Source organism: Nipponia nippon, unplaced genomic scaffold (genome assembly GCF_047370975.1).
Source record: "Nipponia nippon isolate SJK-2023a ecotype South Korea unplaced genomic scaffold, ASM4737097v1 scaffold_14, whole genome shotgun sequence".
NCBI lineage: Eukaryota > Metazoa > Chordata > Aves > Pelecaniformes > Threskiornithidae > Nipponia > Nipponia nippon.
The window spans coordinates 13,700,219-13,714,007 of NW_028262330.1; the positions used below are offsets into that span (position 1 = coordinate 13,700,219).

The 13,789-nt window shown below is 48.2% G+C and overlaps 1 protein-coding gene across 4 annotated transcripts in view; it reads right to left on the reverse strand.

Annotated features, from left to right (window-relative positions):
* MAP2K4 (mitogen-activated protein kinase kinase 4) overlaps nucleotides 1-13,789 on the reverse strand; it is a 104,870-nt gene that overhangs the window by 63,654 nt on the left and 27,427 nt on the right. For all 4 annotated transcript variants that reach the window (XM_087751330.1, XM_087751331.1, XM_087751334.1 and 1 more), the window contains exon 2: nucleotides 1,401-1,503. In XM_087751330.1, the coding sequence (XP_087607456.1) occupies nucleotides 1,401-1,503 (103 nt within the window). The remainder of the gene's footprint in view (nucleotides 1-1,400; nucleotides 1,504-13,789) is intronic.

The window sequence follows — 13,789 nt, forward strand, 5'->3', positions numbered from 1 at the left end:
CGTGTAGATAAACACAGAAAGGTCAAATCCCTACAGATGGCTGATGGTGGGAACTCGCTAGCTGAGGCTAAGTCATTTATTTAATGGACATGGGGAGGTTTGAGAGAGGAAAGAGTCCCAGATGGCGTTCTACAGAAAATTGTTACAAGGGTTTGATGATGTTGAGGGAGACACACAAAAAGCGAATATATAAATGCTAGCTCTACAACCAGTGAGAATACTCCATTTCGGAGAGAAAAACAGAGGAGGAGAGAAGACGACTTGCTGGAAAGGTCACTTGGGATGAGAAGAAGAATCATCTAAAGTGGTCTATAAAATTTCTAGATGTTGTAATTACCGTTGATAACTCTTCAGAAACATGTTTCTAACTCGTTAAAGGCTTCCTTGAAAATCCCCAGCATAAAGAAGCTACCAGAGAGAGGAACAGACCCCAGAGGGTGTATCCTGGGGAAGCAGAAGGCACTGAGCTCAAAGAGAGAGGCAGCGACATGCAGAGCCAAGCAGAAGCAGCCTATAACCAGGGACACCCCGGAGAGCCCAGGCAGCAGGGGAAGCTGCAGGGGCAGTTTCTGAGACTTGCCACTGACAAAACGCTTGAGACCTGCCGGGGAGCTTAGAGAGGAAAAACTGGGGACATCGTTGCACGCTAGCTGCATTCTGCCACACGTACAGGCTGTGGGTGCGTCACCCATCCGTCTAGATTGGTGGATCTGAGGATACAAAGCTAATATTTTCTGTGATGATGTACTGCTGTTATTTACTAGCGTCAGGAACAGCTCTGTGCCACACTTACATTCAAACTTCGGACAGGGATCTCCTGCAGCTAGCTATTTGGAAAACTCAGTGCAAGCTAATCACTGCGTAACTCCCTGACATCTCTGTGTTGGTACAATGACAATAACCTCAAATCTTTGTTTATTTTAGTGCTGAAAAAAAATCTATCACGGTTATGTCTTTTACAAGTAACATAGAAACAAGAACTTCTCTCTAACAAAAAGTAATAAGCACTGAATAAAGAGTCAGGAAAATGACAGTAAATAGGTCTGGACCTTCCTTATATATCTTGTGTAACTTCATTGTATATCTTATCTATCATTATATATATCTAATGCATATCTTGCATTAGCAGCTACAATTTATCTCAATTTAATCAATTCTGGAAGGCAGTAGCTCCAGTGTAAAACAGGAAAATACCAAATTTAACCTTTTTTTAATTCAGGGAGGGAGGGGTTGGAGGGGGATGGGGAGGGACAGGGACACCAAAAAAAGTCTTCTACAACTGACAGATTGGAGCAACCTACAAATAACGGAAGTAATCAAACTGCATTAAAATAACACTGCCTGTTGGCAAAATACTTTCAAAGTCGTTCCACTAGTTGTGCCTTTGGCTTTATACTCACATGTGTGGATTTTGGAAAGGAACTCCAGAAGTGTTTAGAGTAAATCTTGCTGTGGACTTGAAAGGTGGATTTGCAAAATTTAACTTCAGCGCTTTGCGTTTACCTGGGAGACAACGAACATAAAGTAAACTTTTTGTCAGCAACAAAATATTAAGAGCATCAGGAAATAAACAGGAAAAAAGATAAACATATTGTAAGAAAAGGAAAACGCATTTCACAACAACATTAGCAAATCATAGCTCGTGTTCGGGACACGGGGATGGAGAAATGGGAGTCAGCTCTCACCCCAAGGTCTTTCCCCATCTCATTCGAAGTCAGTCACCAAAGCGAGGTGCCCAAAGCACCTCCTGTGACAGCATCAGCTGCCAGGGCTCCGAGCATCCTCCATGTACAACCACTCCGTTAAATGGATCCATGCCAGCAGGCTCAACTTCAGCCATGGTGGCAAAGGGGCCCGACCTGCTCAGCACAGCCTGGGCATGCCACCAGACCACCCGGGGTAGATGGCGCTGGGCAGGTGAAAGGGGACCTTGGGATGGCTTTTCTGTAACGCCCCAACCGTAGGAGGGCTGATGGGATTCCTGACCCTCCTCAGCCTAACAGCAAATGGAGATAACCAGGCTTGAGCGAGGACGGAGGAGATCTTCTGTACGCTCCTTCTGCCAAGCGGGTTGCCAAGCAGAGAGCAAAATTCAGCCCATCGGAGGGGTGACCAGGTGAGAGAAGGCTTTGCTCTGCAGCCAACTGAGAAAGCATGGGGAAAAAGAAAATAAATAAGTAGTAGGGTAGAAGTGGTCCTGGTCACTGCTCCAGCCACTGGCTGTGTATTTTTCATTGAAGCTGAGATGACCTGCTTGAGCAACAGCAGGATCAGGGACTACGAAGGGAGATGTCCCTTCCCAGCCCTCCCACTGGGCTGCAGAAGACCCTGTCTTGTTCCCATTCAGCCTCAGGAAACCTGCGTTCCTCTCCACCAAAACACACTGAGACGGGGGCCTTTTGCACCCCAATTTGCCAGGAGCCCACAGCTGAACCCTCCTGAGTTTCCTGCTGCCTGGGTGATGTCTTAACAACTCACTGCTGTTCATCCCAGGAGGCACCGGCCACCCGAAAGTTGGCACAATACCCGGATTCCTCCAACAACCTTCCTTTGCCTGCACCCTAGAGCGGGTGTCATATTCCCAACCATCTCACAGCCCTCCTGGGAAAAGCCAGAAGGCACTATCCTGCTCCGCAGCATTCTTCTACCTTGCACAAAGAGGTGTTTTGGGTAACTCCAAGACCAAAAAAAAGAGAAAAAACTACTTACAGGTCAAAGCACTTTACAGTAATTTCAGGGCATGAAATATTACAAGGATCATAGAATCATTTAGGTTGGAAAGGACCTTTAAGATCATCAAGTCCAACCACTAACCTTGCACTGCCAGTCCACCACTAAACCATGGCCCTAAGCACCACATCTACCTGTCTTTTAAACACCTCCAGGGGTGAGGACTCAACCACCTCGCTGGGCAGCCTGTGCCAGCGCCTGACAACTCTTTCGGTGAAGACACTTTTCCTAGTATCCAATCTAAACCTCCCCTGGCACAACTTGAGGCCGTTTCCCCTCATCCTATCACTTGTTCCTGGGGAGAAGAGACCGACCCCCCCCGGCTCCAGCCTCCTTTCAGGCAGTTGCAGAGAGCGATGAGGGCTCCCCTCAGCCTCCTCTTCTCCAGGCTGAGCCCCCCCAGCTCCCCCAGCCGCTCCTCCCCAGCCTTGGGCTCTAGACCTTTCACCAGCATTGTTGCTCTTTTTTGGACGCACTCCAGCACCTCAATATCTTTCTTGTAGTGAGTTTCTAAGCTCAGGCTCTTGCAGCACATGTGCCCAATGAACTGCAGAAGAATCACTTAAAAGAAGCCAAAGAGCTCAATTTCCCCTCATACGTGACCCAGAAATAAAGGAGGAGTTGAACAAAACCAAAAAGGTGGCAAAACCAAGATGAGAGTCTACCATTTTCCGCAGAACTTATCACCCCTCCACATCTTTGATGTCAATCATCCACAATGTTCTGAAAGATCAGACCATGCATGACCAACAGGAATATTCATAGAATGGTTTGGGTTGGAAGGGACCTCCAAAGACCACCTAGTCCAACACCTCTGCCATGGACAGGGACATCTTTCACTAGGTCAGGTTGCTCAAAGCCCCATCCAGCCTGACTTTGAACACTGCCAATGATGGGGCATCCATTCTCTGGGCAACCTGTTCTAGTGCCTCACCACCCCCATCATAAGAACCTATTCAAAGCTAACACTACCGATACTGTTAGCAAACAGAGGCAGAGCAATCTGTACCTTACATCTGTCTCTTGAGAAGTCCTGCAAGGCTCCTCCGAAGTGTACGGCTGCGGGCAGGCCTGACACCACAGAGTAACCGCAGGTTTCCTGGCGGGACCCTCTGTGAGCGCACAACCCGTCACACACCCGCAACACTGTGCCGTCGCCTGACCAGCCTCCGCGAACTCTTCTGACTACATCTCCAATGGCACCTCCCTTCTTACGCAGCAAAACCAGACTGAGTTCACGACTGCCGAGGACCTGGGAGATGCCAACGCTTACCAGCCGGTCCATACACCTGAAACCTCCCCCTGCTCGCCCGCTCTCCTCAGGTCCTCCCCTGCCACTGTGCAGACAGGCGCAGGTAGCGGAGCTGGGCAGGCACCTGCAGATAGCGGTCATACAGCCCCTCCGCTCGCTTGTCCTGTTACCGCAGTATAAACTCTTCTCTCAGACTGGGTCCAGGCATTTACAGCGGTCATCTTTCTTCTAGCTTTGTTTTATTCACATGCCTGAAACACTATCCCTCCTTCAAGGGCAATAACACAGTGTCATGAGATTTTCCCTTTCTAACAGCAATGTTTATACAACTTAGAAGAGCGCGGGTCTTTGAAGTGGCCCAACACTGAAAATGACACAATTAACTATAAATTCCCATCAGAAAGTCTCCTCTTCTCAAAACCTGCTCCTATTCTTACTACTTGCAAACTTTCTACACCAAGTTTCCTCTTTTCACACTGTGACAGAACATTTTTTTATCACTGTTAAACGTCAGTCTATTGATTTCTATCCCAGTAGGTTTCTAAGAATACTTTCAACGATGTCGATCCACCATCTACGGCTGAATTTTCTATAAATCCAACACACACAGAAGCACAACCTGCCCCTGGAAAGCAAATAGGATGGTTTGCTTTTGCTCAGGCGATGAACAAGGAACGTGACGGGGGAGAAAGGGACATCCTGAGAAACGCCGGGAATTTCCATTCAGCGCAAGTCACGTGGAAACGCGTGCTGCAAATGAAGCAACACACTCAAATGAACAAGAAGTCTGACGAGAGTCAAAGCAAGCTGTCTTCTCCAGCAGCCTTTCAAAAATCGAGTACTTCAGCTACATACTCTCCAAGTCTTGCGTTTCATCCCCAAAAAAACTTTTGGCAGCTCCAAGCCCCTATTCCTCGCAGAAACATCACTCAAAACTCACTGGAGGCAAAAGAGCCTCTTTAGATGCAAGAGCTTAGCTGGTGATTTTGCTGTGCACAGATTTAATTCAGACGACCCTGTTCCGCTATAATAAAGAGGCCTGGGGTTAATGCTGCTTCTGAAATTCGCTAATGCCCCTATCACCATCAAGGTTGTGTGTTCAAAATTGTCCTAAAACGTGCTGCAGAAATATCCACCTTATGTTAATTAAACGTTCTTTAAAGGTTTTGCTGCCTTAACACGTAATTCTAATCATTGACCACTATAACATCTACTTCTCTGAGAACTATAAAAGTAAAGATAACTGGAGAAGCAATGATTTGGAAGAAACCAAAAACAAAGTTTGGAACATACCGCTTTTTCATAAATTAGGTTAATCCTCAAAATCAGACCTGAGACTATGAAATTTCTTGACTTCGGTCTTCCCAATTTTGACTAGTGGGTTTGTTCAGCTGTACGTTAATGGCTATACTAAGTCCAGACTATATTTGAATGCAGGATGGTCTTGGCTTTGGCTGAGCTCAAGTGGTAAGGGAAGTATTTGCTTATGTTTTGAAGGAATCTAAACAGGATTGTATCCTAAGTTATGCTGCTCTCAGAGAAGAAAAAGACAGCCGAAATAGCTTTCCGATTGCAAATAAGTTAATCTTCTATCCTTAAGGATAGCAATCCTTATTTCAAATCACTGCAGCCATAAAATCATAGTATTCTTTTCCTCAAATCCATTTTTAAAAGGATGTTGTTGTTTTAGCAACAGGCCGCCGCGTGGAACTGAGGTGAGGGAGGACGTGATCCTTTGTGTCCTGCTACTCCACGAACGCCCATCCCTTGGCATTTCATAGACTGTCACCAAAACGGACACAGTGAAGGTGCCCGGGAAGCCTTGCCAAGCTCGCACTGGAGACCCACCTACACAACGGCCACAGCAGAATAATTCAGGCTCATAGCAGGCATTTGTTTCTTGCTGCGCTGGTAACTGGATGCTAGGTTAAGTGTATAATTATTTATGTGCTGCTATCCATCACTAGGATTAATCCAAGCACTTGGCTCTGCAATTAAGCTCTCATCACTCTTTTTGAGGCCTCTTTACCACAATCACAGCCAACCAGTCTCCACACAAGAAGAAACAGCTATTCTGCAGATAACGTGCAGTCCAAAAGTATTCCTCCTTTATATATTCCGTATTACTATTTTTACTTCACCTAGGACATCTATGATTTCCTCAAGCCTCTGAGTAACCTCCTGTTGGAGAAAGCAATCCTTTTTTCTTCCTGGAATTTCCTCACCCCCTTCCCTGCACACCTCAACAACACTGCTAACTATGTTCAGCTTATGCCTAAGAAAATGCTCACTTTCCAAGCAGTAAAATTTTCAAAACAGCAGTAGTTTAATGAATTTTTTTCAAGGTTTCTGTCTTGCAGGGATACAAATTGATCCCTGCCAAAATGCTTTCCACTTGGTTCAAATCTGCAATATCAGCATCTTGTTATCATAGAATCATAGAATTGTTACGGTTGAAAAAGATCCTTAAGGTCATTGAGTCCAACCGTTAACCCAGCACTGCCAAGCCCACCACTAAACCATGTCCTCAAGCACCACGTCTACACATCTTTTAAATACCTCCAGGGATGGAGACTCAACCCCTGCCCTGGGCAGCCTGTGCCAGCGCCTGACAGCCCTTTTGGTGAACAAGTTTTTCCTAATATCCAACCTAAACTTGCCCTGGCGCAGCTTGAGGCCGTTCCCTCTCGTCCCATCGCTTGTTCCTGGGGAGAAGAGACCGACCCCCCCCGGCTCCAGCCTCCTTTCAGGCAGTCGCAGAGAGCGATGAGGGCTCCCCTCAGCCTCCTCTTCTCCAGGCTGAGCCCCCCCAGCTCCCCCAGCCACTCCTCCCCAGCCTTGGGCTCCAGCCCCTGCCCCAGCCTCGCTGCCCTGCTCTGGCCACGCTCCAGCCCCTCCATGGCCGCCTTGGGGTGAGGGGCCCAAAACTGAACACAGCACTCGAGGAACGGCCTCGCTGGTGCCAAGTACAGGGGCACCATCACCTCCCTGGTCCTGCTGGCCACACTATTCCTGATACAAGCCAGGATGCTATTGGCCCTCTTGGCCACCTGAGCACACTGCTGGCTCACGTTCAGCGGCTGTCGACCAGCACCCCCAGGTCCTTTTCTCCCAGACAGCTCTCCAGCCACTCCTCCCCCAGCCTGTAGCATTGCATGGGGTTGTTGTGACCCAAGCGCAGGACCCGGCACTCAGCCTTGTTGAATCTCACACAGTTGGCCCCGGCCCATCAATCCAGCCTGTCCAGGTCCCTCTGCAGGGCCTTCCTGCCCTCCAGCAGATCGACACTTCCACCCAACTTGGTGTCATCTGCAAACGGACTGAGGGTGCCCTCGATCCCCTCATCCAGATCATCAATGAAGATATTGAACAGGACCGGCCCCAACACTGAGCCCTGGAGAACACCACTCGTGACCGGCCGCCAACTGGATTTGACTGCATTCACCACCACTCTCTGGGCTCGGCCGTCCAGCCAGTCTTCAACGCAGCGCAGAGTGCACCCATCCAAGCCGTGTGCAGCCAGCTTCTCCAGGAGAATGCTGTGGGAAATGGTGTCAAAGGCCTTACTAACATCCAGGTAGACAACATCCACAGCCTTCCCCTCATCCACTAAGCGGGTCACCTTGTCATAGAAGGAGACCAGGTTAGTGAAGCAGGATCTCCCTTTCATAAACCCATGCTGGCTGGGCCTGATCCCCTGGTTGTCCCGCACGTGCCGCGTAATGGCACTCAAGAAGATCTTGTTGTCACAGTGTGAGTGTGACTGTTGTAGCGTAAAGGTGGCTGTTCTCCCTGGTCGGACACTGAAGTCTCTCTGCTGTTTGTGGAGTAGCAATACGCCAGGAACCAAGTCTACGCTCTATTTCCTTGCTCTAGTATAACCAGAAGAAAAGAAATACAACCACAGGAAAATGAGTTGTGGCAGCAAACAGCAGGAAGATGACCAAAGGATTTGCAATGAACTGTGCAACCTTTTTACCTCTCCCTGGTAAAATTAAAACATGTCAACAAAAAGATGGAGAAAACGCGGAGGAAGGGATGTCAGGAGGCCAGATGGGTTGGGTCTGTTTGGGAAGGGAGTTGAATGTTTCAGGTTATCTTCTTAGAAGAAAACTGCAAAATATCAGGCCCGATCTTTTCCAGGGCATCTCAAAGTAAAGCTAGTGCCAACCCTCACCTGAGATGGAAAAAAATAAAAAACACAACACCATAGATCTCTCTGCTCTTCCACCAGCTCTTACTATCCAAATTTTTAGATCTTGTCTGCTAACAAAACACTTGCTTTGATGTAGAGACAGCAGAGGAACATTTACCGTGTTCGGAGCTGCAGCCCCGCAGCTGCTGAGGTCCTGAAGGCACCCAGGATTCACGGCTCGTTATCCCTATCGCTGCCAGCACAGCGCTGCCTTCCCACAGACCCTTCCAACCTACCATTTTTCAGCTGTATTTCCTTCCTTTCCAGTCTTGCTCATGGATGCACTCCCACATCAGCACAACTAATTTGGGAGTAAAACAGGTTTCCAGCCTTGCCCTCAAGACAAACCATTTTTCAAGAAAAAACTAGTCAAATTTTGAAACAAAACATGGAGAACTTCAGCAAATAGCACAGTTTATTTGGGGATCTCAATGAAAGGAGAGGCCTGGGGTTGAGTTATTAGTTTTAAGACCTGTAACTATAGAAACTCACTTTCAAGGGTCCAGGTATTTTCAGTACGTCTGTCTGTTACTGACATTCGCTGCCCTTCAATGAAACCTTCAATTTAGTATAATCCAAGAGTCAGCATTCAAATCTGAGATGACGATTTTGCACTACAGGAATGTGCTAAGTATGCTCATTTTTAGAGGTCACCTCATTAGAACGAGTATTTATCCATAATTCACCTACAGCCCCAAGTGTGCTTCCACTTAAGGAGCACAAAACCACCCAAGCCCAGATCAGCCGGGACTCTGGCAGGGTTACCAGCCATTACCCTCATGAAACCCCCCCACAGTAAAACACTTGTGCTGAACCAAAAGCTAGCAGGACATCTTGGTGATTTAAGGCTGGGAGGCGGCTCACAGTTGCACAGACGCTTCCCGCACCAGCAGACACGCACCTCCGCAACTTGCAATACGTGATTTATGCTACATCCAGCAGCACTTGCAACAGCTGCCATAAATACCTTCTCTGTGAAGCCTGGCTAAAGCAGGTTAGGCTTCAAGTGCAAGAAATTGCTATCAGATTAAGATTAGTTCCCTCAGACTGGAAACTCCCAGCAGTAAACACCTGAGAATGAAGTCTCTGAAATCTCCAAAATCCACCATTAACCTTTAGCACTTATTATCCCTGACACTACCCTGCATGGAAATACCATTCGTATGAATAGCCATAAACAGAGTTAAAACTACCCGAGTCTCAGGAGCAGATCAGCTGTGGTAAAAGAGCTTAAATCTGCGCCTGGGCAAGCGTTGCGTGCTGAATATAACAGTGCGTGGCCGCACATGCGCGAGGTGCGCAACCACGCTCGTGCCAGGCTGTGACGGGCAGCTCTCCGCCGAGAGAGGAGAGCGTAGCGCTGGCCTTAGACGGCAGCTTTCCTCCTAAACTGGAACTCAGGCAACTTCTCGCTGGAGACCATTATTTAACACATCGCTCACAGTCGCAGTCACACGCCAAGCCTGGTGAAACACCGACGGGGAGAACCGAGGGTCCAGTTGTCCCAGTCACCTTCAACCAGCCAGCACGCAGGAGGTGTCGCCGGACCAGATGTCTCTGGAAAGGGGGCTGCTCTCAAAGCAGCGCTTCGTTTCAGCAACCAATATTGCAAAGTGTTCACGCTCCCCGTCTCTGAGGCAGCCACGATACAATCCTGCGGAGACTGTACGGGAGCGGTTGTCAGAAGGAAATGGTGACGCTGCCCTGCGAAATTTATTGCGAGGCACCTAGAGCCCTTCCTGATGTACAACAATAATAAATTATGCAAAGGGCCGTGCCAGGTACTTTTTCATTACGAAACAGCACAGCAAGAATTATAAAATATACTGTAGGGAGGAGGACTGGGAACAGGTTTGGTTCATTTTTTTTTCTTCTTAATTTTAGGAGCCTGTACTTAGACTAAAAGCAAGGAAAAAATGTGCCCTTGAGGCCTTTGCTTAAGGTCAATGGAAAGGATTTAGTTTCTTTGGATAAAGCAACAAGCATGTTTCCATCATCCCTCTAGCTACCTTATGCCAGAAAAGTGGCAATGTCAATCACAGCCTGCATCCCACCGGCTCTGATAAACACCTCAGACCCAGCCGCCGAGAGCCCTCCAGCCACGAGTCAGGAAGAGCAGGAACCAGAGGACTGGGGGGGCTTCTTCCATTTTAAGGCACAATTATTTTGGGGGGAGCGACCAATTCTGCCCACCTTAGCATTAGGATATCAGGTTTTTTGATTCTGAAGACAAAAGAGACCACGAGCAGATCGGGCTGAAAGCAAGAAACAGCGCTGGGAGTTAGGAATCGCTGCCCTGATGTCCATAGGGAAGGACGAGGAAAGCCCTCGGCCACCAAGCCAGGAGGCATCTCCTGACACAGCAGTTCTGGATCTCCTACCTGTAAGTGCTGATCACTCTCTAACAGAAAAGAGGTCCGTGGGGTGGTGACTCGCTGATGTCTCAGGTGGGATTAGCAGAGCAAATCTGGACTCATTTAAGCAAAATGTTCCCCAAGATGCCAACAGAAACAAGGGAAGCGTCTCACTCCTCCTCTTATACTTCTCTCCCTCTCTTGCCTCTTACTTTTCTCCCAAGGGCCGTCGCACGGGAGGTTTCCAGCCCTTTGTTCATCAGGTGTCATCTGCTACCTTTCAGGAAGAAGCAAGCTGTGAAAGGGACTTCAGCGTCCCTGTCCCTGCCTTCTCCCTCCCCGTCCCGGTCCTGCTCTCCCCCATCGCAGAACATTTTGCTCCACATCCCCGTGGCACAGGAAACCTCACTTTTGCCTCTCTCAGTTAAGTCTGTTAAACCAAGCAGGTATTTTTTGAGCTTCATATCATATGTGGAGGACAACGCCTGACAAAGCGCTGCTTTTCTACAAGTGGTTTTGGCACAGGGTCAGTCAGGCAACGCCGACCCCGAAAGATCCTGCTCCCAGTGCAACTCTCACATTCACATCTCCCGTTAAAATGAACCCTTGGCAGCCGTGTGCGACGTGTGTAGGTACCAAAGCGCTACCAGGGGACACAGACAGGCCATCGGCTCGGGTGGCAGCTCGGACGGCACTGCAGGCAGCTGGCAGGACCTGAGAAGGTTACCCAAGATGCAGCTCAGCAGCACAGGAGGAGCCAACAAGGCAGGTAGCAAAGCGGGAACGTCAGCACCACGCGCCCAGCCCAGCCTAAGGACGACCTAAGGATGCCACCACTGCAGCGCTGTCTCCTTGCTTCACCTGTAAGCCATGCGAGTGGTGGATGCCGCACACACACACGGATGCCACCACGGCAACGCTGTCGCCTTGTTTTACCACTAAGCCATGAGAGGTACATGGAGCACACACACACACAGTGCATATTTAAGAAAATGGATTAAGTTGTTTTGAAACAATGACCAGTCAAAAAACAGCAAGGGAAGGCCGAGAGGAACATCTTGGGAACGCCTCAGAGTCGAGGGAAAAAGAGTACTTACCAGCAGCGTTACCTGTCACCAACTGGTTGAATAACTAAAAAGGTAAAGCCGAGAGAGCGTGCGTGCATGAAAATGTTAAAGCTGCACTAACAGGCACAAATAAAATGTTGGAAACAACTTGTGATAGGGTGAAGAGACTCGTACCGGAGCAAGCTTTTAACACGCTCCAGACTCCACTGGGCAGGGGTGATGCTTCGATCCCAGCACTGGGCAGCTCCTCCACTTGACCACTATTCCCACAAGAAATAATCCTCTGCAATGCAAGGGCAGCAGGTCTCCATGGTTGGATCTAAAACTTTGCAATATATGCTTATTTTTCCAAATACTGTCACCTGATATCTATGCATAGCTAAAAATATACCTAGCCAAATTTTCAAGTTAGGATCTGTTTCATGTGAGCTGGTTTCCTTGTTTGTGAGCTGCCAGGTGTCCTAGGAACATTTAATCACTGCTTTTACAGACTTAAAGAAAAGCTGAGCCTTTCTGAAAGCCTGGTCTCAGATGCAAGGTTCTTCAAAAAATATTTATCTGCATTGTTGCACTGGGAAAGATTTTGGTCTGGATCTTAAAAACGCCTAGGAACACGCGGTCCCCAAAAGCATTTTTGCTTAGTTCTGCTGAGTTATAATTGAGGTATGTGCCAACTGCTAAGCAAGAAATCAAAACACAAGTCTACAGAACATACAAAAGCTTTTAGTTGTCTTTGAAAGTACTTTTTTATTTTTAATTCCTTCTTCAGAGAACTTTTACACACTAAATCCAAGGCAATTTTATGCTAAGCTTCAAAAACAGTACCTGTAAATAGGCAATGGTCTATTTTTTTATTTTTCCAATTTGGAATTTCAGAAAAAAATCTTCTAATTCAAGAGGTAAGGGCTAAACTCAAACACATAGAGCATAAGAACAGCTGCAGCGGTCCATCTAGCACAGCGTCCTGCACCCCACCATGGCCCCGAGACGATGCCAGTGAAGAGAGCAATAACCAAGCCCAGGAGATCCTTCTTTCAGATATTCTCTCAGCCTCCAACCACTTTCAGCTCAAGGACCTCCTCAGCCAACCATGGTATCCCTGTATTTAATAACCATCGCTGGGTTTCACTTCCCTGATCATATCCCAGCCCCTTGTCTCCTTGTGAGCTTTCAGACCCCGTCATGCCAGGTCGGCCGGTGTTCACACAACTCGACCCAACACTTGGCTCTCCAGCCCTCGGACATAAAGGCACTTTGTGCACCACGAGCCGAACCCAGCAGCTCAGCTACGTGCAGGCTGTCAGAAGAGACAGGAGCTGCCACTCGTGCCCAACACCCTGTCACCATCCGCCTTCTCCCCTTGCTGCGTGGGTCCTTCCCTGGCACTTGCGTTTGAGACACAACCTCAATTTGTTGAATTTCTGCAGCCTCATCCAGCGCAGCAGCAGCATGGACCTCACCATGGCCATGCAAAAGGACTGGCTGCCTCCACCGGGTCCACGCACGCTCCCGCCCTGTCTTGCAGGACAGCAGATCCTCGATGCCGCAACGGACAAATGCAACCCAGCGCCGTGTCTGCCCAGCACGCCTTCACCATGGCCACGAGTCCCCCGCTACCACGTTGTAGCTCTTCTCTGAGCACTGCAATTACTTTGCTTTTCAAGGAATTGGAGAGGGAAAAAAATGAAGGAAAATTCACACTGCAAGGAATAACAAAAAAAAAAAAAAAAGGGCAAAAAACCTGAAAACTTAAGCAAACTCTGGTTTACTTTCCACTACTTTGTTCAAACCCTTCTTCATGCTGAAATCCAGCAGAAACAGCCCAACGCACCAAAATAACGCACTTTTAACGAGCACTCAGAGGTCCTACTAAACATAACACCACTGCACTGTGACCACCAGCTTTTGGGTTCATGTTTTTCTTACGGAAAAAAAAAATTAACATCTTGTGCGCTCAGAAAAATTCAAGCTTTATGCTGTCTTCTGAAGCCTCCAATATGAACGAGTGATATGCTGTAGCAAGAAGAATAGCATAGGAAGGAGCCCCCGTTTCACACTGCCGAGGCATGCCGGGCAACATCCAATGATCGGTGTTTCCAACAGAATTTGCAGCTTTCATAGCCTGGCAGCATCGAAACCTCTTCAGAAAGACGCACAGCGATGGCGCTCTTGCTCAATGTTTTCATTCAAC